Here is a 23,902-nt window from a genome sequence, read left to right on the forward strand (position 1 = left end):
AAATCTGTGACCAAAGCCTTCATCAGAGCAACAGGTCTTCTTAAAAAGTGTATCCCCCCCCCCCCCCCACCCCCACCCCCCTTACTCCTCTGAAATAAATGAACAAAATAAAAGAATAAATAGATTAGATCAAACAACCAAAGTTCTCTTGATTCTAACTATCTTGATAATGTTGTCACCAGACGCCTGACACTGGAAGATCTGGAGGACAGCTGGGATCGCGGCATTCCTCGTATCAACACGCTCTTCCAGAAAGACAGACACACTCTGGCCTACGACAAGGGATGGAGGGTGCGCACAGACTTCAAACAGTACCAGGTGAGAGACGAAATCAAATCCCATCAAGTACTTCTCAGTATTGTTGCTAGGATTTATTTTCTTTGCCAGATTTGCCGAAATGGCCATAAAAGTATGTAAAGAAATAATTTGTCAATGTATAATGTCAGTGTAAAAAGAGTTTGTTGGCTTTTACACAAGAAAACAAGTCATTGTGGCAGCATTTAAGGAATTTATTGGCCTTTGCCCAAGAAATCGATTGTCAATTTCTAAAGAAAAGATGTAAGAAGGTAAAAGAAAAAAAATTTAGAAGGTAAAAGAAAAACAAAGAAAGCGTTCCTGTTGTACAGAGATAGTGTATGAAGATCAAAACAATGGGAAAAATACCACTTAGAGAGTATTTAACCATCAGAATTCTAAGGAGGAAAATGCATCATCTTTGCTTTCTTTTTTCCAGGTGCTGAAGCAGAACCCGTTCTGGTGGACCCACCAGCGTCACGACGGCAAGCTATGGAACCTCAACAACTACCGCACAGACATGATTCAGGCCCTGGGCGGTGTGGAGGGCATCCTGGAACACACACTCTTCAAGGGCACCTACTTCCCCACCTGGGAGGGTCTCTTCTGGTCAGTTGGTTTTAGGGTTAAGGTTTGCAACAACTATAGGAAAAGGTCTTTCTGGTTAGTTTAAACTCGCCCTAGAATGGTGGTGCCCGACCCGTCAATGTTAGAATGACAGTGCCAAGTTTTTCAGTGTCAGGGTGAGAATGTTAGGTCGTCAGTGTGTGAATAAGACAAGTCAATGAATGTAACATTCAATCAAAATGCAAAACATAACATTCACAAGATCATTGACCTACTTCTGTTTTAACTGAAAAGATGACGTACACAGCAGAGAAATACTGAGCAGGTGAAAAATACAAACTTTAACTTCAATGACGGTTTGAATCCTTGTAACTGTAACTACTACTGAAGCTAAACTTTTATCTACATTAGAATCGAACCTTATGAGAAACAAATTGTGTTCATTCTGCCAACAGGACAAACACAGTGTCATTTTCATTTGAAAGTTATCATAACTTTTCTTTGCTTGCACTTGCAGGGAACGAGCCAGTGGGTTTGAGGAGTCGATGAAGTACAAGAAGCTGACCAACGCCCAGCGATCCGGTTTGAACCAGATCCCCAACCGTCGCTTCACCCTCTGGTGGTCACCTACCATCAACAGAGCAAACGTAGGTTCATGTTTACAGATTATATCAAGACTATAATTAAGGTTTGTGTGAGGAGTGGATCTGCTGTTTCCATGAAAGGGCAGCTTTCCCTATTCTGAAGAGTATTTTCCCCTTGTGTGCAGTCTGACTGGGATATACTTTGTCACATAGGTTTGGGCTTCTTTAGAGCAGTGTAAATTATCTTCAAAGCCGGGCGGGGATGTAGCTCAGTCGGTAGCGCGCTGGATTTGTATCCAGTTGGCCGCTGTCAGCGTGAGTTCGTCCCCACGTTCGGCGAGAGATTTATCTCTCAGAGTCAACTTTGTGTGCAGACTCTCCTCGGTGTCCGAACACCCCCGTGTGTACACGCAAGCACAAGAACAAGTGCGCACGAAAAAGATCCTGTAATCCATGTCAGAGTTCGGTGGGTTATAGAAACACGAAAATACCCAGCATGCTTCCTCCGAAAGCGGCGTATGGCTGCCTAAATGGCGGGGTAAAAACGGTCATACACGTAAAAGCCGTGGGAGTTTCAGCCCATGAACGAACAAACAAATCTTCAAAGCCCACACAGAATTATGGTCTTGCATGCAGTAAGTCGTGCAACACATACACGCATTTGTCTGTCTTCACTGTGAAGTTAGTATCTTCTTCTTCTTCTTCGTTCATGGGCTTAGACTCCCACGTTCACTCATGTTTTAAGCACAAGTGGAGTTGTACGTGTATGACCGTTTTTACCCCGCCATTTAGGCAGCATACGCCGATTTCGGGGGAGGTATGCTGCGTATTTTCGTGTTTCTATAACCCACCGAACTCTGACATGGATTACAGGATCTTTTCCGTGCGCACTTGGTCTTGTGCTTGCGTGTACACACGAAGGGGGTTAAGTCACTAGCAGGTCTGCACATAAGTTGACCTGGGAGATCGGAAAAATCTCCACTCTGAACCCACCAGGCGCGCGGCAGCGACCGGGATTCGAACTCACGACCTCCCGATTAGGAGGCCGACGTCTTACCGCCACGCCACTGCGCCCGTCGTGAAGTTAGTATAAACCAGTTCTGTGCTGTGTCTTTCTGTCGCTCAAACACTTGGCATATTTTGTGGTACCTGTATGGTCCCACTCTTGGGCTACTTTTAACAAATCTGCCCAGTCCTGTTGCATTTTGTGACCACTGTGCTTTGCTTATTTCAGGTGTACGTGGGTTTCCAAGTGCAGCTTGACTTGACGGGAATCTTCATGCACGGCAAGATCCCCACCTTGAAGATCTCCCTCATCCAGATCTTCCGTGCTCATTTGTGGCAGAAGATCCACGAGAGTGTCGTCATGGATCTGTGTCAGGTATTGTGTTCATTAGTTTTTTACCTGCCTCATTGAATGGTCAACTGGCTCGTTAATATTCAGTTCAATGTCTGAGGGCCAACTTGGGGATTAATACGTGCCTTTCCATTTTTCTGTGCCCTAGTATATTCTAAATCCAATGATGTGTTCAGTATAGGCAAAATAACATTTTCAACTTTTGATGAAGAGCTCCAAAAAAGGACTGCATTACTGAAACTAAGTGTCATATAAACGTGAAGAAACTTAATGCTGGCTTTGGACATGAAAGTTACCTGGGTTAATGGTCACAAGAAGATGTGCAGAAATATTCAGCTAGTTCTACAATCTTGGATTTTATAATGAACTTATTTTTATTTTGTCTCAAGTAAGTGAATGTGGGATGTTTGACATCCGCAATGATGTGCGCACAAAGGTGTAACACCAACAGGCAGTAAATAGTCTGTACCTGTAATACTGCTGTGGAGAAATGCCCTGCCCCATCTGGGACTTGAACCAGGAAACAAAGACACCACCCTCAGACAGTGAAGCCACACTTCAATAACTTTACTGTTGTCTTTCCTCAGGTGTTTGACCAAGAGCTTGACGCCCTTGAGATCGAGACGGTTCAGAAGGAGACCATCCATCCCCGCAAGTCCTACAAGATGAACAGCTCCTGTGCTGATGTGCTGCTCTTTGCTGCTTACAAGTGGAACGTCTCACGGCCCTCGCTGTTGGCTGACTCAAAGTGAGTGGACCATATTGTTGTTGTGCGTCTGGTGATTGCTTAGTCTTGATTTGGAATAGGAAAAAGGGTATTCTTGAAAAGAATGGACTGTATGGTGGTATTTTGTTTTCAGGTTGACTGTCATCAAACGCACCAACATACACACCCACTCATGCACACACATACACATGCATACAAACACACACACATACAAATGCGCACACACATGCTTGCACACCCAGAGATAGATACACATGAGAAATAGCAGTCAGGGTGGTCATAGCCATAGTGTTTCTGAATTAACCTGCCAAAAAATGTTGAACGGTAGCAGACTTTCAAAATTAAACTTCATGTAAATTTGTTTCAATGAGGCGATTGTTTACGAAAGTGTCATGGTTTCTGCATGCCTGCAACAACAAACTGACGGACAATATATCATTGATGTTTCAGGGACACGATGGACGGTGCCACAACCCAGAAGTACTGGATCGACGTCCAGCTGAGATGGGGCGACTACGACTCTCACGACGTGGAGCGTTACGCTCGAGCCAAGTTCCTGGACTACACCACAGACAACATGAGCATCTACCCCTCGCCCACTGGGGTGCTCATCGCCATTGATCTGGCCTACAACCTACACAGGTGTGTAGAGTGTGTGTGGATGTGTTGGCATGGGCTTTCTGCTTCAAAGGTTACTGTCTTTGTTTTAAGTATTTTTTGTTTACTATAAACATTTTGGTTGCAGTTAAAGACATAAAATGATTTAAATTTATTGCACAATGCAAACATTTTTGCAAGAGTGAATATCCTTTTCCGTTAGCATATGCATAGCTTAGTATTAAATGTCACATTCTAAATAGTTCCACTTTACACAGTCTCAGTTTCCTGCTAAAGTGTTGTCGGGTCTGCTTTCCTCGTAAAATGAGTCAAATGTGTGCCAGAAGCTCATCACACCTTTTCTCAGTCACATTATGAAACCACCTGAACCCAGGGATGTCGTTAGGCGTCGGACATCGGACATATAACGATGAAAATCCCCAAATGTCCGATTCACATTGCCGCATGTCGGTCAGATGTCCTATCGTTTTAGCCTGAGCGTGGTCATTGTCCGATATGTACTCCATTCCTTCGGACAGCGCGATATTCGTTAATTTTCATTTCAAGATACAAATCTTCTAAAAGACCGAACGCTCTCGTGTTCAGCTGACACTGAAGTTGCCAGTGCCGCGTGCGGATCTTTTCTTTTGTCGGGAATTCCCGAACCGTTTGCGGTATGCGCCGTTTGGGTATAACCGTCTCGGTGCAGCGCACTGATCTAAAAATAGTGGATTATTTTTAGATCAGTGCATGCTACAGGAGTACGGGAGACAACTCCAACTGACTAAATTTGTTGTCTGCTCTTGTTTTCGATACGAGACGAAGCACTGATTGATGCCGCTGAAAAAAAACTAAAGCCTGCAAAAGATCAGCATTAGATCAAACCGATCATTTTGTTTTTCAACTTTTATCCAAATCATGCAGTTTGTAATCAAAGTAAGAGCTCTGAAGTTGTTCATGTTGGTTTCTTTTTTGTGGTTTCTTTGAAACTAAACAAATACAACATTATACGCACACTGTGTTGATGTATTTACTATATTATTGTGTGTGTTCTACAGCGCGCGCGCGCGTGGGTGTGTGTGTGTGTGTGCGTGGGCGCATGACTTTGGAACAATTCCATGGAATGTGTTATAAGCTGTTTGGCGCAAATTCATAATGTCCTATTAAACTTTCTGAAAGCGGTCAAATGTCCTATTGATGCTGAAGAACTCAGGACATTTGTCCTATAGGTATGAATTTGTAGCAACATCCCTGTGAACATATTTCTAAACGACTTTAACTCTTTCAGTGCCTACGGCAACTGGTTCCCGGGAGCCAAGCCCCTCATCCAGCAGTCCATGGCCAAGATCATGAAGGCAAACCCCGCCCTCTACGTTCTGCGTGAGCGCATTCGCAAGGGTCTGCAGCTGTACTCCTCCGAGCCCACTGAGCCCTACCTCAGCTCACAGAACTACGGAGAGCTCTTCTCCAACCAGATCATCTGGTTCGTGGACGACACCAATGTGTACAGGGTCACCATTCACAAGGTCAGATTTCTTCCTTTGTTTTGAATTTGAAAGCTTTCTTTTCAGATGATGCTGGGTATGACATGGCAAGGTTATGATTTATTTTCAAACCCCAATGTGTACCCAGAAAAGTTCATGTGTTTGTAAATTGAGCCCGAAGTCGATTTCGCAGTCTTTTTACCGAAAACTCAGTGCTAAAGCTTCATGCGGCCAGCTTCATGAAGTAAACTTCGCACAGTAGACTTCGCCTGGTCAAGGACAGGCGTATGGCATAGAACAGAATATGTGCACAAGGAATTGGACACACCATTGAAAACATTCACCAGATAGAGCATTAGATTTGATAATGACGGTGTGTGGTTTGTTTGAAGATTGAAAACAGGTGTGAGATTTGTGTTATTGTTTTGCTTGTTGACACTGGTATGATGCTTAGTGGTTTGCTTAAAGGCATATGTACTCGATGACTATACACGCTAATTGCTTTACCAACAGCTGGAGACATGCTAAATTAAGTTCCCTGCAAAATATTGTGGTCTAGGACCCCTTCAATATTGAGATATGTTAATTTTCATTTTGATCTGGATCGTCCTATTTATAGATTTGGCAACACATGTAACGTTGATGCAAGGGAGCTAACACCGCGGCTTTGTTGACATCCTCACTTTTTCAGAGGCTAGAACAAGCTGTAATGCATGTATTATGGTCCGCGCATGGTGACATATCGTCATTATATGGTCTTATGGTGCGTTTGACATCGATTATGGGCAAACTACACTTTGTAAACACGGGAGCGCGTACATATGCCTTTAAGCATGTATCAGACTCCAATGAAAGTACAAGATGATGATTTATTCCGGCTTTCGCTGGCTGACTTTTGACAGAAGTGTATTTATCTGAAGCTATTTTGATTCTCTCTTCAGACGTTTGAGGGCAACTTGACGACCAAGCCTATCAACGGAGCCATCTTCATCTTCAACCCTCGCACGGGACAGCTCTTCCTCAAGATCATCCACACCTCCGTGTGGGCAGGACAGAAACGTCTCGGTCAGGTAAGGGATTGAAATTAAATTGTCTTTGTGGTTTTGTGAACGTGGGATGATTTGTAGAAATGATTGTTGTTTTCTTTGTTTTACCTTTCTTTATAACTTTGCAGCAGATGGATAGACAAAGACGAGGGAGAGGGGCAAGACTGCAAATTTCTTATTGGATATGAGATCATAAAAATAATGTGGTACTGGTTTATTGTCACCTGGATTGTGCATGTGAGTGTATGAATCTGTGTGCAATTTTAACAATACTTCAGTGAGGCTTTATATTTATTAAATCTAACACAGACCTGGGAACCCATACGATTTTGCCGCACCCCGAAGCCGATACAGTATTTTGACACATGATTACAGATTTTGTCAGTATAAACATTGAAAGAAGCATTTGTTTTAAATGTTTCGGTAAACTTAATTAACTGTGCGAAGGACACATGCGAAGCATGTTTGAATCATAGATGTTAAATGCTGTGTGGAGTACGCTCATTTTTCTGAAAATACACCAAGTTTGTTTGAGAACACTCCAAGTGCAAAACAGGGGTTCCCAGGTCTGCTAACAGCAAACAAGCAAAATAATAAAAAACCAAGAAATACTAAACCAACAAAAACTTGTTGACAGGCCAGAACAAGGAATCTGAAAAAGATATTTATAATCAAACCCCTCTTACTCTCACAGCTGGCCAAGTGGAAGACGGCAGAAGAAGTGGCCGCCCTGATTCGCTCGCTGCCGGTGGAGGAACAGCCCAAGCAGATCATCGTCACGCGCAAAGGCATGCTGGACCCTCTGGAGGTGCATCTCCTCGATTTCCCCAACATCGTCATCAAGGGCAGCGAACTGCAGCTCCCCTTCCAGGCTTGTCTCAAGGTCAGTCAATGTCAAGATTGAAGCAATTTTAGTGTGAGACTGGTTGGAGATTGAAACTGTTGCAGTCAGTCTCAGTGAGACTGATGTTGAGTTTAGAACCAATGCAGTTTTAGTCTCAGTGAGATTGATTTTGAGATTGAAACCAGTGCAGTCAGTCTCAGTGAGACTGATTTAGAGATTGGATCCATTGCAGTCAGTCTCATTGAGACTGATTTAGAGATTGGACCCATTGCAGTCAGTTCCAGTGAGCTTAATTTTGAGATTGAAACCATTTCAGTGAGACTGATCAAGAATAAAGGATGAGAAGAGAATAGGAAGAGGAGTTTGTCTCTGTTATGGATGAATTTAATGTTCATGTATGTTCTCCCTGACTTCTAACCACCTCTTCTTCTCTTCTCATTCATATGGCCTGTGTGGGCGGGGATGTAGCTCAGTCGGTAGCACGCTGGATTTGTATCCAGTTGGCCGCTGTCAGCGTGACTTCGTCCCCACGTTCGGCGAGAGATTTATTTCTCAGAGTCAACTTTGTGTGCAGACTCTCCTCGGTGTCCGAACACCCCCGTGTGTACACGCAAGCACAAGACCAAGTGCGCACGAAAAAGATCCTGTAATCCATGTCAGAGTTCGGTGGGTTATAGAAACACGAAAATACCCAGCATGCTTCCTCCGAAAGCGGCGTATGGCTGCCTAAATGGCGGGGTAAAAACGGTCATACACGTAAAAGCTGTGGGAGTTTCAGCCCATGAACAAACAAACAAACAAACAAAAACTGTTTTGTGAATATTGATGAATCCTGCCACGTTATGCATTTGTGCATCCTTATCACGTCCTCCCTTCTTCTCACCCTCTCCTACCTTCTTTTTTGCAAGTGTGACATATTGATATAGATTGAGCTTGCCACTTTAATGTATGCATGTATTTACAGAAATTCAAGTGTTTTTTTCCCTTTCCTTACCATATCTGTTGTGGCTGCCTTTCAGGTGGAGAAGTTTGGTGACCTGATCCTGAAAGCCACAGAGCCGCAGATGGTGCTGTTCAATCTGTACGACGACTGGCTCAAGACCATCTCCTCATACACAGTCAGTATTTTCAGTCTTGCCTTTCTTTTGTCCACTCTGTTATGGTAGAACTTTGTGTCTAGCTGGATTTTCTTCGTCGGGATGTGAGCTTTTATGGCATAGTGTCTGATCAGCCACCTATGCTAAACAAAAGTTATTGTGAAAAAAAACTGGTCTTAGTTTAGTTCTGGTGAGTATGTTCACCAAACTAGAGGTCATGTGACAGAAAATCAAGGCCAAGCTATACTTACCGTTTGGTTATACACTCGCATGTACACACACAAACCCAAACGGAACCCAAAGACTACACTGATGTCTAGTTTGTAGGGTAATAACAGGGTATGTTAAAGTACACACTACAAGGATTGTAACTAAGAAACATCAGCTAGGCAATTCACCCATGATTCTGAACACCTGCAAAAGATTCACGAATGACTATGACACCATGTCTCGCTGGAAGCCAAGACCTAATCCCTTTCATCTTGCAGGCATTCTCCCGTCTGATCCTGATCCTGCGTGCCCTGCACGTGAACAACGACAAGACCAAGATCCTGCTGAAGCCTGACAAGACGACGGTGACGGAGGCCCATCACATCTGGCCCACGCTGACCGACGAGGAGTGGATGAAGATCGAGGTGCAGCTCAAAGACCTCATCCTGGCTGACTACGGCAAGAAGAACAAGTCAGTATTTGGTTTAAACAAGATTTTATTTTGAAAACATGGCGTTAGTAAAACAGAAACAATTGGGTACTAATACTCTTGTTAGAAATGTCAAACAAAATAAAGATTGTGACAGAAGAATCAGAGGAGGTAAACGAGGACAGAATCGGTGGGAGGAAAGGGGGGGGGGGGGGGGGGGGGGTGCGGAGAGATGATGACTCACGCAGACTTACTAATTCAAGTCAGTATTTTAAGAAAGCCATTCATCACACGATGTTTTATTCCCATCACAGCGTGAACGTGGCCTCGCTCACACAGTCTGAAATCCGTGACATCATCCTCGGTATGGAGATCTCAGCACCTTCCGCCCAGCGCCAGCAGATCGCCGAGATTGAAAAACAAACCAAGGAACAGTCACAGCTGACAGCCACCACCACCATCACCGTCAACAAGCATGGAGACGAGATCATCACCTCTACCACCAGCAACTACGAGACGCAAACATTCTCTTCCAAGACAGAGTGGCGTGTGAGAGCTATCTCGGCCACCAACTTACATCTGCGAACGAACCACATCTACGTGTCATCTGACGACATCAAGGAGACTGGGTATACATACATCCTGCCCAAGAACGTGCTGAAGAAGTTCATCATCATCTCAGATCTGAGAGCGCAGGTTGGTGTATTTTGGTTTTACATTGTTCTGTATTTTGGTTTGATGTTATTGTGGTTTTGGGGAGTTGGTTCAGTGAATACATGATCTGAGTGTGTTTTGAGAGGGACTACAAATGTTTACACACACACTCAAAACATATGACTCGGCATCAAAGACTAGGGAGGAGTAGAATGTGATGGTATTCTTCAGGGGAACTGATGCGACATTTTTTGGAAGACGTATAAATAATTGTAGGCTCTCATAGAATACAATATTAGAACCTGTTTTCTGTATTGTTGTTGTTGTGGTTCTTGTTCTTGTTCTTGTAGTTGTTACTGTTGTTTGTTTCTTTGTTTTTTTTAGAAGAAAAGCTGATTTGTATAGGTTTTCTTAGTTGGAAACTGCTTTGTCTAATGATATATGTATCTAGATGCCTGAGGACATGCGTGTGAAGAAAACAAAATGTGGTTTCAGATTTCTGGCTACCTGTACGGAGTGAGCCCCCCTGACAACCCTCAGGTGAAGGAGATTCGCTGCATCGTCATGCCGCCCCAGTGGGGAACGCACCAGACTGTGCACCTCCCCAACATCCTGCCAGAGCACGAGTATCTCAAGGTCAGTACAGTTCACCTTGAATGCGCCATTTGACATTGATTTCTGTTCTCACGCTTCACCATAGCCACCAACTCTACAGTCACCATCATATGTCGTTTTTGTTTGAAAATAAAAACAGGAGGGTTGAGGCTGAAAAACAAACCCCTGTACTTTTGGGAGAGATGATCACAATAACGAAGGCAGAACAATGGTGACTACACCTGAGAGCGAGAAATGAAAAGACCAAAACACGAAGATGAAACTAACACAATGTTGGACGTTTTGACCCTGGGGTCATCCTCAGGAACAATAACGAAGTCCAAAGTTCTAAAGGAATTCATCTTTAGAAAAGTTATCCTGCATTGTCATCATTTTCACGAGTTTTCATTCACAAACACCTGGAAAATAAATCTCATGTTCCCCATGCAATAAATCGAGGTGGTGAATGGGTTTGAGCTTTCAGGTGAAACGTGGATTGTCAAAGTAAAAGCCAATCAGGCTGATTGTTTGATGTGTGGAACCATCGCGGCTTTGGATTTGTGTTTCCGAGGACAACGATTGTAAGCATTCACTCTCAAAGACCCAATCAATGTTGATAATTACCGCAGCGACTCATGGTCAATTTGCAACTTATCTCTGTAATCGCTAAATCCACAACGAAGAGTCATAAACACATAAAAGAAATATGCTCAACACTTACTGAACTCACACGTATGATCGCAGCTCTGTACATTTTCAGACTGGAAGAAAAGCGTCAACAAGCTACGTTTGACGTCACATACAAGGTTGACGTGTTATGTCGAGCTACTGTGACGATGCTTTGTGGCCCGGAGTTGGATTCTAAAAATTCGTCTCCCTGTGGGTTATTGTGCATTTTGTTGCACAACCAAAATGATGACAAAAACGATGTTTGGTGGCTTGTCATCAGACCAGCATTTTGTTGTTGGTCCTCGGGGAGCATATCGCCTTTTGTCTCATATTTATCAACCGCGGCCTTCGGCCTTGGTCGATAAAGATGAAACAAAAGACGATATGGTCCCCTTGGACCAACAAAAAAGCTGGTCTGTCAACAAGCCACCAAACATCTTATAATGTTCAGATTTTTTTAACGATCTCTTTTATTCTGTTATTTTGCAGGAGATGGAGCCACTGGGCTGGATCCACACTCAGCCCAACGAGTTGCCGCAGTTGTCTCCCCAGGACATCAGCACACACGCTCGCGTCATGTCTGACAATCCCACGTGGGACGGAGAGAAGACGGTCGTCATCACTTGCAGGTAAGGGTTCACAGTCAAATCTCTGGAACGGCTTGGTGAAAATTGCAGTAAAGTTGTGATGTGAATTCTTCATGGGCTGTTCAGTCATATAAGTTGGCAGATAGTGTAGTTGGACAAAGTATTTGTGCATGTTCTCTTTACCTTGAGCTTGTTGTGAATGATTGATTTTCTTTCCAATTATTCCTGAATCGTTCAAGGACAGGCTCGTGATCCAATTCCCATCTTTTGATCCATTTCAAACAATCAGTTATAGTTTATTTGGACACCTTCAAACATGAATGTTAATGAATTTATGTCACATAGCAGCAAGATTATTAGCATTAATTATTAGTTTAATCCCTCTTAAGGGCTAGGGCTGGTCATAAAAAAGCAACCACTTTGTGCTTATACCATTACCCTCGTAAATAAAAAATTGTCATCTTTACATGGCAATTATAATGCTTCTTTTTACATTCAGTCAAGTAATTTCTTTTAACCTTTGCCGTGCTTCCTGGGTTCACCTGTACCCAGAGACACACTAAAATCATTGTAACTCTGGAACCATTAAAGGTATCGTTTTGAAATTTTAAGTATCTCTCACACACCTAATTTGCTCTCTGTCTGCAAATTTTTAGTGTGTACATGACAAAACATCAAAATTAATTGATTATGATAATTTACATAAACACTACCGATGGCGCGGGTTCACACATACCCATACTTTTAAAGAGTAGTAGTGATTGTAACTATCCCTCTGCCGACGGCGCGGGTTCTGCTACACCCATAATTACCAAAGCGGCGGAACAGTGTCTGTCTGCCTGTTTGTCTCCAAGAGACTGTCTGTCTCTCTGTTTGTCTGTCCGTATCTCTCTGTCTGTATGTCTGTTGTCAGTTGCTCTGTCTGTCTGTCTATCCGTCTATCTGACTGTCTGTCTATCTGACTGTCTGTCTCTGTCTCTCTCTCTCTCTGTCTGTCTCTCTCTCTGTCTCTCTCTCTCTCTGTCTCTCTCTCTCTGTCTCTCTCTCTGTCTCTCTCTCTTAGTCTCTCTCTCTGTCTCTCTTTCTTAGTCTCTCTCTCTCTTTCTTAGTCTCTCTCTCTCTCTTTCTTAGTCTCTCTCTCTTAGTCTCTCTCTCTCTCTTTCTTAGTCTCTCGCTCTCTCTCTTTCTTAGTCTCTCTCTCTCTTTCTTAGTCTCTCTCTCTCTCTTTCTTAGTCTCTCTCTCTCTCTTTCTTAGTCTCTCTCTCTCTTAGTCTCTCTCTCTCTCTTTCTTAGTCTCTCTCTCTCTCTTTCTTAGTCTCTCTCTCTTTCTTAGTCTCTCTTTCTCTCTCTCTTTCTTAGTCTCTCTCTCTCTTTCTTAGTCTCTCTCTCTTTTTTAGTCTCTCTCTCTCTCTTTCTTAGTCTCTCTCTCTCTTTCTTAGTCTCTCTCTCTCTTTCTTAGTCTCTCTCTCTCTCTCTCTCTAGCTCTTTCTTAGTCTCTCTCTCTCTCTCTCTCTCTTAGTCTCTCTCTCTCTCTTTCTTAGTCTCTCTTTCTCTCTCTCTTTCTTAGTCTCTCTCTCTCTCTTTCTTAGTCTCTCTCTCTCTCTTTCTTAGTCTCTCTCTCTCTCTTTCTTAGTCTCTCTCTCTCTCTTTCTTAGTCTCTCTCTCTCTTTCTTAGTCTCTCTCTCTTTCTTAGTCTCTCTCTCTCTTTCTTGGTCTCTCTCTCTCTCTCTTTCTTAGTCTCTCTCTCTTTCTTAGTCTCTCTCTCTCTCTCTTAGTCTCTCTCTTTCTTAGTCTCTCTCTCTCTCTTAGTCTCTCTCTTTCTTAGTCTCTCTTTCTCTCTCTTAGTCTCTCTCTCTCTTTCTTAGTCTCTCTCTCTTTTTTAGTCTCTCTCTCTCTCTTTCTTAGTCTCTCTCTCTCTCTCTCTTTCTTAGTCTCTCTCTCTCTCTCTTAGTCTCTCTCTTTTTCTTAGTCTCTCTCTCTCTCTCTCTCTCTTAGTCTCTCTCTCTTTCTTAGTCTCTCTTTCTCTCTCTTAGTCTCTCTCTCTTTCTTAGTCTCTCTCTCTCTCTTTTAGTCTCTCTCTCTCTCTTTCTTAGTCTCTCTCTCTCTTTCTTAGTCTCTCTCTCTCTCTCTTTCTTAGTCTCTCTCTCTCTCTTTCTTAGTCTCTCTCTCTCTCTTTCTTTGTCTCTCTCTCTCTTTCTTAGTCTCTCTCTCTTTCTTAGTCTCCCTCTCTCTCTTTCTTAGTCTCTCTCTCTCTCTTTCTTAATCTCTCTCTCTCTTTCTTAGTCTCTCTCTCTTTCTTAGTCTCTCTCTCTCTCTTTCTTAGTCTCTCTCTCTCTCTTTCTTAGTCTCTCTCTCTCTCTTTATTTGTCTCTCTCTCTCTTTATTTGTCTCTCTCTCTCTATCTTTCTTAGTCTCTCTCTCTCTCTTTCTTAGTCTCTCTCTCTCTTTCTTAGTCTCTCTCTCTCTCTCTTAGTCTCTCTCTCTCTTTCTTAGTCTCTCTCTCTCTCTTAGTCTCTCTCTTTCTTAGTCTCTCTTTCTCTCTCTTAGTCTCTCTCTCTCTCTCTTTCTTAGTCTCTCTCTTTTTTAGTCTCTCTCTCTCTCTTTCTTAGTCTCTCTCTCTCTCTCTCTTTCTTAGTCTCTCTCTCTCTCTCTTAGTCTCTCTCTTTTTCTTAGTCTCTCAATCTCTCTCTCTCTCTTAGTCTCTCTCTCTTTCTTAGTCTCTCTTTCTCTCTCTTAGTCTCTCTCTCTTTCTTAGTCTCTCTCTCTCTTTTTTAGTCTCTCTCTCTCTCTTTCTTAGTCTCCCTCTCTCTTTCTTAGTCTCTCTCTCTCTCTCTTTCTTAGTCTCTCTCTCTCTCTTTCTTAGTCTCTCTCTCTCTCTTTCTTTGTCTCTCTCTCTCTCTTTCTTAGTGATAGTCTCTCTCTCTTTCTTAGTCTCCCTCTCTCTCTTTCTTAGTCTCTCTCTCTCTCTTTCTTAGTCTCTCTCTCTCTTTCTTAGTCTCTCTCTCTTTCTTAGTCTCTCTCTCTCTTTCTTAGTCTCTCTCTCTTTCTTAGTCTCTCTCTCTCTCTTTATTTGTCTCTCTCTCTCTTTATTTGTCTCTCTCTCTCTATCTTTCTTAGTCTCTCTCTCTCTTTCTTAGTATCTCTCTCTCTCTCTTTCTTAGTCTCTCTCTCTCTTTCTTAGTCTCTCTCTCTTTCTTAGTCTCTCTCTCTCTTTCTTAGTCTCTCTCTCTTTCTTAGTCTCTCTCTCTCTCTTTCTTAGTCTCTCTCTCTTTGTTAGTCTCTCTCTCTCTCTCTTTCTTAGTCTCCCTCTCTCTCTTTCTTAGTCTCTCTCTCTCTCTTTCTTAGTCTCTCACTCTCTTTCTTAGACTCTCTCTCTCTCTTTCTTAGTCTCTCTCTCTCTCTTTCTTAGTCTCTCTCTCTCTCTCTTTCTTAGTCTCTCTCTCTCTTTCTTAGTCTCTCTCTCTCTCTCTTTCTTAGTCTCTCTCTCTCTCTCTTTCTTAGTCTCTCTCTCTCTCTCTTTCTTTGTCTCTCTCTCTCTCTTTCTTAGTCTCTCAGTCTCTCCCTCCCCCTCTCCCTCCCCCTCTCCCTCCCCTGCAAGAGGTCGGTGAAGGGAGAAACTCGATGCAACCACTGAAGTAGCGCTGTGGGTTTCCCTGAACCCACCCCGTCGTTAGAGAAATAAACGGTAAAAACCCTCTTTCAAATGTATGGGTTCAGACAAACCCGCATCGTCGTTAGAGGAATAAACGGTAAAAACCCTCTTTCAAATGTATGGGTTCAGACAAACCCGCATCGTCGGGAGTGTGTAGTCAAAAGCGGCATCCGGCAAAGGTTTAACATGTTTGCATCTCTCAACTCATCTCATCTTTTCAGCTTCACCCCTGGCTCCTGCTCGCTGACAGCCTACAAGCTGACCCCTAGTGGCTACGAGTGGGGTCGTCAGAACAAGGACACAGGCAACAACCCCAAGGGTTACCTCCCCTCGCACTATGAACGCGTGCAGATGTTGCTGTCAGACAGGTTCCTCGGTTTCTTCATGGTGCCAAACCAGGGATCCTGGAACTACAACTTCATGGGTCAGTTCGATTATTTTGTATGTTAATGTGTGTTTGTGTTAAGGTGAGAGAAATAGTATGTGTGTGTGTGTGTGTGAGAGAGGAGGAGAAAGAGTATGTGTTTGTGAGAGAGAGATTGTGTGTGTGTGTGAGTGAGTGAGTGAGTGAGTGAGAGAAAGACCTCCTCCCCCCTCCTCTTGCATGTTTGAGAGGGGGAGGGGGGGGGCGGAGGAAGAGGATGCTACTTCTCAACCCTCGCACCCCCATCACCCCCACCAACAATCGCCCCAACATTCAAGAGTGTGGCAACTTAAAAAAAAAAAAAACTTCCCAGAGATTCAAATTCACGCTGAATTGTTTGGTGTGTTTCAGGTGTTCGCCACGATCCCAGCATGAGGTATGAGCTGGTCCTGTCCAATCCCAAGGAGTTCTACCACGAAGTGCACCGTCCAACTCATTTCCAGATCTTCGCAAACACCGACGATTCCAATCAGATCGGCGCGGACCGTGAGGATCTGTTCGCCTAGACAGGATTCTTGGTGCTGTACATAGACAAAGCACAGTCGCTACTTGTGAAGGACAAGCATTTCAAAGACTGTGTTGTGAAAGAAAATGTCCATTGAGATGTTTTCTTTGGTGTAGATGAAATCACATTATTGACTGTTCACCGGTGTGACCACACAGTTGCAAATCTGCACAAGAGAAGACTGATTTCCTTGTTGAAAAGGGTCATTGAAAGTTACGTTTATCTTTTTTATCTGTACATAAAAATGTTCATTCATTGAAGCGTTCTTTACTGTGAAGGTTAGATCATTTTGAAGTTAGATCATTTTGAACTTTGGGATTCATTTTCGACATATATTTTTCTCAACTTTTTTTCCTTTTACATACATTGTAGACATTTTGAAAGGGGAATCAGATTTAGAGGAAGAGGAATTACACAGCAACCTCAATTGGAGGCAAGTGTTAATGTTAGCGCAGAGCTCATAATTGGCTGAATTTCATGTTGTTTTTAAAGTTGGACAGATGTTATATTGCAGATAGGCATGATTACGTTTGCAAGTGTAGGACTGCATTCCAGTGCCCTCTTTTCTTTTGTCAGTTTTGAGCGTTTACATGTATGTTTTCAAAACTTTTGGTTTTGTGTTTATTTGGGAACGGAGGGGGTCTGATTGGTAGAGAAGACGGATAAGAGAATGGGCCCCATTTCGGGGGGTTTACTTACTGTATCAATCAGAGAAAAAGTATTGGAGACTGTATTTCAGAGATGATCGAAAACTTTCGTGGACTGCTCTCTCAATTTTGTTTGTTTTATTTTTTATGAAGTGATCTGGACACGTGCCAGACAACATGACCAAGGAATCTGTTCAGAATTCTTTTGTCCTGATATGGCAGTGTGTCACATTGAGATGCTAATTACTGGTTATCTCAGTTTATGATGTGGAATTGACATTGGTGGAAAGGGGGGGGGGTACATACGGGGGGGGGGGGGGGGGGGGGGGGTACACACACAATTGTGTGTGTTAAATGGGGAAAACCTGTGCTATGATGATTTGCACCACTGTCATGTCCCTTTCATGTCTATTTCATTGAGATCTGTTCTAGGTTTTGCTTTGATAGCACACATCATATTGCATGAATGCATCATTATTTCTCATTTTAAATTTAGAATGTGATCATTTACCATTCATGTTCACTTTGTGTCTTGTTTTGTGACTGTGTGATGAAGTATAAATAATTGAAATAAAAACATCATACATTGATTTTCCATTCTGACTGCTGTGTGTGTGTGTATGAGTGTGTGTGTGTTGCTGTTTAAAAGTTAATTAGTTACAAGCAATCATCACCATTTTTTTCCCTTCCTTTACCAACACCAGTGCAATGAAAATCAGGATTGGATTTGGACGAGGATCTGCATAAATACGCTTTTTCTATAATCCACGATATATTGTCCATTTTTGCCAAAATTATAGAAACTTCTAAGCTTCAGGAGGCTTCTTCTAAAGAGGGGGTCACAACCCAGTAAGCTGTTTCATTTCTGCCCTTGTCCAATACCTGAAACCAGTTATCTCTTATTTTCTGTCTAGCAGGGTCACAGGTTACATTCAAACGCTCTCACTCTGACTGATCCTCTCACCTTGTGTGTGTGTGTGTGTATGTTTGACCTAAGTCAGTTAAGAAATGAGTTGGTCACTGGAAAGTGGAGCAAAAGACTTGGAAGGGGGTGGAGTTGGAGGTTCTGAAGGCTTTCCTTTATTGAGCCCGAAGTTGACTTCGCCAAGACTTCCTGAAGTCTTTTTACCAACATTTCAGTGCCAAAGTTTCGTGAAGTATGTTTCGCCTTATTAATATCGGGCTTTAATTCAAGTTCAGATTTGGTAGACTCCTTTTCTCTGAATGTCATCACTGCTCCAAAAACCCATGTAGGTATAGTCTTATAAGAATTGAAAAAGATGTCATTTTGGTTCCCTGCTCAAAAACACAATGTATGAAGTTTTTGTTATTGATTTGCAAACAGTCGATCAAATGTTCAAACAAAAACAAGAAGAAACAAGTCGCGTAAGGCGAAATTACTACATTTAGTCAAGCTGTGGAACTCACAGAATGAAACTGAAGGCACTGCATTTTTTCACAATGACCGTAGTCCGCCGCTAGTGCAAAAGGCAGTGAAAGTGACGAGCCTGTTCAGCGCGGTAGCGGTTGCGCTGTGCTGCATAGCACGGTTTACTGTACCTCTCTTCGTTTTAACTTTCTGAGCGTGTTTTTAATCCAAACATATCATATCTATATGTTTTTGGAATCAGGAACCGACAAGGAATAAGATGAAATTGTTTTTAAAACGATTTCGGAAATTTAATTTTAATCATAATTTTTATATTTTTAATTTTCAGAGCTTGTTTTTAATCTGAATATAACATATTTATATGTTTTTGGAATCAGAACTTGATGAAGAATAAAATAAAAGTAATTTTGGATCGTTTTATAAAAACATAATTTTAATTACAATTTTCAGATTTTTAATGACCAAAGTCATTAATTAATTTTTAAGCCTCCATGCTGAAATGCAATACCGAAGTCTGGCCTTCGTCGAAGATTGCTTGGCCAAAATTTCAATCAATTTGATTGAAAAATGAAGGTGTGACACTGTTGCCTCAACTTTTACAAAAAGCCGGATATGACGTCATAAAAGACATTTATCGAAAAAATGAAAAAAATGTCTGGGGATTTCATACCCAGGAACTCTCATGTAAAATTTCATAAGGATCGGTCCAGTAGTTTAGTCTGAATCGCTCTACACACACACACGCACAGACACACACAGACACACACGTACACCACGACCCTCGTCTCGATTCCCCCTCTATGTTAAAACATTTAGTCAAAACTTATTAAATGTAACAAGTCGCGTAAGGCGAAATTACTACATTTAGTCAAGCTGTCGAACTCACGGGATGAAACTGAACGCACTGTATTTTTTCACCAAGACAGTACAGCTTCGTCAATCCCCGCGTGAAGGAAATCGCTCACATCCCACGTGCAAAACGTAGTGATATTGACACGCCAGATTGGCGCGGTAGCGTATTGTGCTTAGCAGGAGAGCGCGCTTTTCTGTATTCTTGTTAACTTTCTGAGCTTGTTTTGAATCCAACCTATCATATCTATATGTTTTGGGAATCAGGAAATGATAAAGAATAAGATGAAATCATTTTTGGATCCATTTCTTAAATTTTAATCGTAAGATTAATTAATCAATTTTCGTTAATTGTGATCACATTTTAAGAGTAATCATGACATATGTATATATTTTTAGATTCAGAATGTGATGAAGAATATGATGCAATCAATTTTAAATCTGTTTGCGAAAAATCAATTTTAATGACAACTTTAATTAGCAAACTCATTAATTAATTTTTAAGCCTTCAAGCTGAAATGCAATACCAAAGTCCGGGCTTCGTCGAAGATTACTTGACCAAAATTTCAACTAATTTGGTTGAAAAATGAGAGCGTGACAGTGCCGCCTCAACTTTCACGAAAAGCCGGATATGACGTCATCAAAGACATTTATCAAATAAATGAAAAAAACGTCTGGAGATACAATACTCAGGATCTCTCACGTCAAGTTTCATGAAGATCGGTCCAGTAGTTTTCTCTGAATCGCTCTACACACACACACACACACATACACCACACCCTCGTCTCGATTCCCCCCTCTGCGTTAAAACATTTAGTCAAAACTTGACTAAATGTAAAAAGATACTGAAGAAACAGAATTGCAAGACTATGACAGTCATGTTCGGAACTGAACCAAATACTCATTTTCAGAAGTTTGCTCTCAACATTCACAGCTTTTCTTGGTAGAAAAAGAGGAGTAAACTTGTACATTTCAGAGAAAGAGGAGATACAATTATATTTGACATGGTACATCAGTATCAATGTTTGGAGTACGTCCTACTGCTTATTTCTTTAACAAAACTTAGCATGTGTAAATCCGTACACAACCCAAGACAAAGGTAGGAGACGGACATGCATCACTTACACACAAAACAGAGCTGTGCTCCATCTCCATACTCTCATAGCAACTACGTAAGAATCGTTCCGCTAAATTTCCGACCTGATTTTTACACCTTCGTACATGCGCAGAGAGACTGCGCAGGCGACAACCGCAAGGCAGATTTGAACCAAATGTTTACAAATGACAGTGTGCAAGCTCTTCTTTCTTGCAATATTCAGCGACGAAACTGCACAGTGCGCTTGACCTCGAATTGGTGAGCTATCCATCTTAATTTGTTCTCCTTTTTTTTCTAAAAAAGAGCTAGGTTCGCGTTATTCTAGGCTTGTTTTTTGCAAATGTGTCTACACTAATACATTGTTGGCGTCTGCTACGGTGTTGAAATCAGAGGCTTAATTTGATAATGAGATGAGTTTCCTGCAAAAAAAAGGTACTTTAGAGAACGATCTGATAGTGTTTTGAATCCAAATTTTGCCCATGTGTTTATGAAACGGTCGCCAAGAGTCGTAATCATGTTCGTTTTCGGTGTGCACTCATCTGGAAAGATTAAGAAAGCAGTGTCGTTTCACTGCCTTCACGGACGGTTCTCCAGTTACGGTCAAGGTGTCACTGTCAGTCTCAGGACACTTAACTCCTGTGTCCCAGTCCCACTGTCAACATCTACTTTCTTGTCAGAGTGTGTCCCTCTTAGACCAACCTGACATACCTGCGTGGGGGGACATTTATATTAAAGAAGAGTTTTCTCTCGTCTGGCGAATGTCATTGTCCCTTCTCTGTGAACACTTCCTATAATCGATGTTGTCTGCTGCAGTCCACATCGATCACCCCAGCTGATGCACATAACAGAAATTCCTTTTCCCACATTGCAAGCACGTGTTGCCTAAATGTGAATGAGTAATATTAATGTAGCAGCAGTTCTCAAAATAAGTGATTGTATCATACATCATTACAATTACATAGATATGATACAGTATACATTATTCCCTTTTCCATCAGCATACCAGTTGCACTGTATCACCTGCAGTTGTTACCAGTAGCCCCTAGTCTTTTATCATCTGCAGTAATCAGACGGATGGGAAGAGTGAAGTTGAAGCACATATTGTTGGTAAGTTTAACAAAAAAAATCGGATTGAAAAGTCAGCAGTGGCTGGATGGGTATAGGCTGCAGATTTGTGTAACCAGTTTGTCGCGATAGGTACAAAATCTGACGGGTGGGGTGGTAAGACGTCGGCCTCTTAATCGGAAGGTCGAGGGTTCGAATCCCGGCCACGGCCACCTGGTGTGTTAAGTGTGGAGATTTTTCCGATATCCCAGGTCAACTTATGTGCAGACCTGCTAGTGGCTTATCCCCCTTTGTGTGTACACGCAAGCACAATACCAAGTGCGCACGGAAAAATCCTGTAATCCATGTCAGAATTCGGTGGGTTATAGAAACACGAACATACTCAGCATGCTTCCTCCGAAAGCGGCGTATGGCTGCCTTAATGGCGGGGTAAAAACGGTCATACACGTAAAATTCCACTCGTGCGAAAACACAAGTGTACGTGGGAGTTTTAGCCCACGAACGCAGAAGAAGAAGAAGAAGAAAAAGTACAAAATCCCATCCGGGCCATCGTAGATAAAACTTCATGCATACTCTGGAATGCATAAATGTATCACTATCAGTGATAAATGCATGTGCGGCATAATGTTGGCTGAGGTTAAAGGCTGGAGGTTGTTAGAACTAGAAAGAAGGTATTCTGTTTTGAATTTGATGAAAAGTTAATTTGAGTTTTGACGTAATGATCATTTCTACTAATTCTGGAAGAAAAAAAATGTTAATTTGCTTTTCTTTAGAATACAATGGAATGATGAAAGAACAGAATTATGACACTGACAGTTGGATGAAGGGGAAGCAGGGATTCATTTGAAGTGGAAAATACAGGTATATTGATATGTGGAATGAATACATGTACTTACATATTATTTTTGTTGTGTTGGTTCAAGCATTTGATAGACATTGATCAATCCTAAGTAAAACTTCAAGGACATGACAAACTGTGGGAAGTACATCAATCTTCACACAGAGGCACTGACAAGGCATTTATTCATTTATTTTCAGATACCCAGAACAGAGGGCTTCCTGTAATAGGTTTATACAGTGATACGGCCTTTTCGAATCGTCACCCACTCTTTCGCAGACTTTCTGTTCATTGTCTCAAAATGTACCTCAATTTTAAAATTATCTCCCGTTTTAGGTCTGTTTTTATTTGAGTTTTGGAGGTCTTAAAAGGAGGTTCAACTGTAGTTACTGTGTATATAAAATTATATATTTGCTGCGTGAGTGTGTTGGTGGTCCCTTGATGTCCTTGTCAGTGGTGGCTGCATTGGCCTGACAGTGACAGCTTATAACCGCTGTCCCCCCAGATATGATGGATAGGGGTGTAGCATGACAAAAGGCAATCAGGCAACAAGACAGCCAAGCAGATACAGTGGAACCCCCCTTTTAGGACCCCCAATTTAAGACTTACCTACTTGTAAGGCTGTGCTTTACCAGATTTTCTGTTCATAACAGCTGTAAAAAATATCTCCATCTAAAGACTCCTGCCTCTAAGACCCAATTTTCTCTGAGTTTTGGTGGCTTTAGTAGAGATGTTTCACTGTAGTAGTTGTCTGTGACTGGAAACATGGCTGGGCCCTTCAGTCTGGCTGTGCTGCGTTGTAGTGGGGGCAAAAAAGAGGAAATGCATTTGTGCTGCTGCTTGCGTAATGATAACACCAGTAGTAGAATGTCTGCACATCAGTTCAAGTACGTGTAGTAAATGAATTTGGCCTTCGTAAGCATTTGCAGGGCTGAAAGTTACCATCAGGAAATCCAGAATTCCGGAACAAAGAAAAGATTTCCTTGTATATATTTCCTGATTGTCAAACCATCCATTATGTAAAAATCATTAATCTAGGAACTCTTGGAAAAAGATCGTCTTGTCCTCTAGCTCTCTGCAGATTTTCCTGACATTTGAAGTCTCAACTTTTACCAGACAATAATGTATGTTGTTTCACGAAGATGTGTGGAATTCTGTTATGTCCAATCTTAACTAGTTTTAGCTCATGAAATTGACAGCAATCAAAAGCTCCTTAACTGAGTTATCACGTTTAACTAGAATTTGTATACAAATTGTTAGCAAACTTGTAAAAGGAGTGACAATGAAATGAAATGGAATCACCTTGAGGAAAAAGAACAAATTATGTTTTCAGCTAAATAAAATTGTACACAATGTGGCATTTTCTGTCATTCAAAATCAGAATCATGACATGTGTGTGCAGCTGTTAAGAGAGTCTTTCAGGCCTGGGGGGGGTCTTATACATGTAATAACAAAGGAATAAGGGAGTGTTTTGAGCACAGCTAGTATATTTTGCGGTCTCAGTTGACTGTCTTTGTTTGGTTTGGCACAGCTTGTGCAATGTGTGGTGTGCACGTTATCTCTCAAATGTGCATTCACAGGTGTGTATAGACCTGTACTGGGAAGTGTCGAGAGTATTAGTGAGATTGAGGACTGTGCTTTGTGATTGCCTCTTTTCTATACCAGGCACAACATGATTTATTGGACTAGCTGAAA

The 23,902-nt window shown here is 42.0% G+C and overlaps 2 protein-coding genes across 5 annotated transcripts in view; both read left to right on the top strand.

The window, feature by feature from the left end:
* Positions 1 to 17,269, top strand: part of LOC138975601 (pre-mRNA-processing-splicing factor 8) — a 43,133-nt gene extending 25,864 nt beyond the window's left edge. The window contains exons 28-43 of the mRNA XM_070348318.1: positions 183 to 318; positions 734 to 903; positions 1,379 to 1,508; positions 2,680 to 2,826; positions 3,390 to 3,550; positions 3,980 to 4,171; positions 5,415 to 5,652; positions 6,552 to 6,680; positions 7,351 to 7,539; positions 8,520 to 8,618; positions 9,086 to 9,279; positions 9,552 to 9,933; positions 10,387 to 10,527; positions 11,644 to 11,783; positions 15,615 to 15,817; positions 16,169 to 17,269. Coding sequence (XP_070204419.1) covers positions 183 to 318; positions 734 to 903; positions 1,379 to 1,508; positions 2,680 to 2,826; positions 3,390 to 3,550; positions 3,980 to 4,171; positions 5,415 to 5,652; positions 6,552 to 6,680; positions 7,351 to 7,539; positions 8,520 to 8,618; positions 9,086 to 9,279; positions 9,552 to 9,933; positions 10,387 to 10,527; positions 11,644 to 11,783; positions 15,615 to 15,817; positions 16,169 to 16,323 — 2,806 coding nt within the window. The 3' untranslated portion in view covers positions 16,324 to 17,269. The remainder of the gene's footprint in view (positions 1 to 182; positions 319 to 733; positions 904 to 1,378; positions 1,509 to 2,679; positions 2,827 to 3,389; positions 3,551 to 3,979; positions 4,172 to 5,414; positions 5,653 to 6,551; positions 6,681 to 7,350; positions 7,540 to 8,519; positions 8,619 to 9,085; positions 9,280 to 9,551; positions 9,934 to 10,386; positions 10,528 to 11,643; positions 11,784 to 15,614; positions 15,818 to 16,168) is intronic.
* A 3,178-nt stretch (positions 17,270 to 20,447) lies between these two features.
* Positions 20,448 to 23,902, top strand: part of LOC138975603 (cytospin-A-like) — a 66,532-nt gene continuing 63,077 nt past the window's right edge. For all 4 annotated transcript variants that reach the window (XM_070348325.1, XM_070348319.1, XM_070348326.1 and 1 more), the window contains exon 1: positions 20,448 to 20,562. The gene's annotated coding sequence lies outside the window, so the exon portion shown is untranslated. The remainder of the gene's footprint in view (positions 20,563 to 23,902) is intronic.

This window comes from Littorina saxatilis, linkage group LG9, assembly GCF_037325665.1.
Source record: "Littorina saxatilis isolate snail1 linkage group LG9, US_GU_Lsax_2.0, whole genome shotgun sequence".
In the NCBI taxonomy this organism is placed as follows: Eukaryota; Metazoa; Mollusca; class Gastropoda; order Littorinimorpha; family Littorinidae; genus Littorina; species Littorina saxatilis.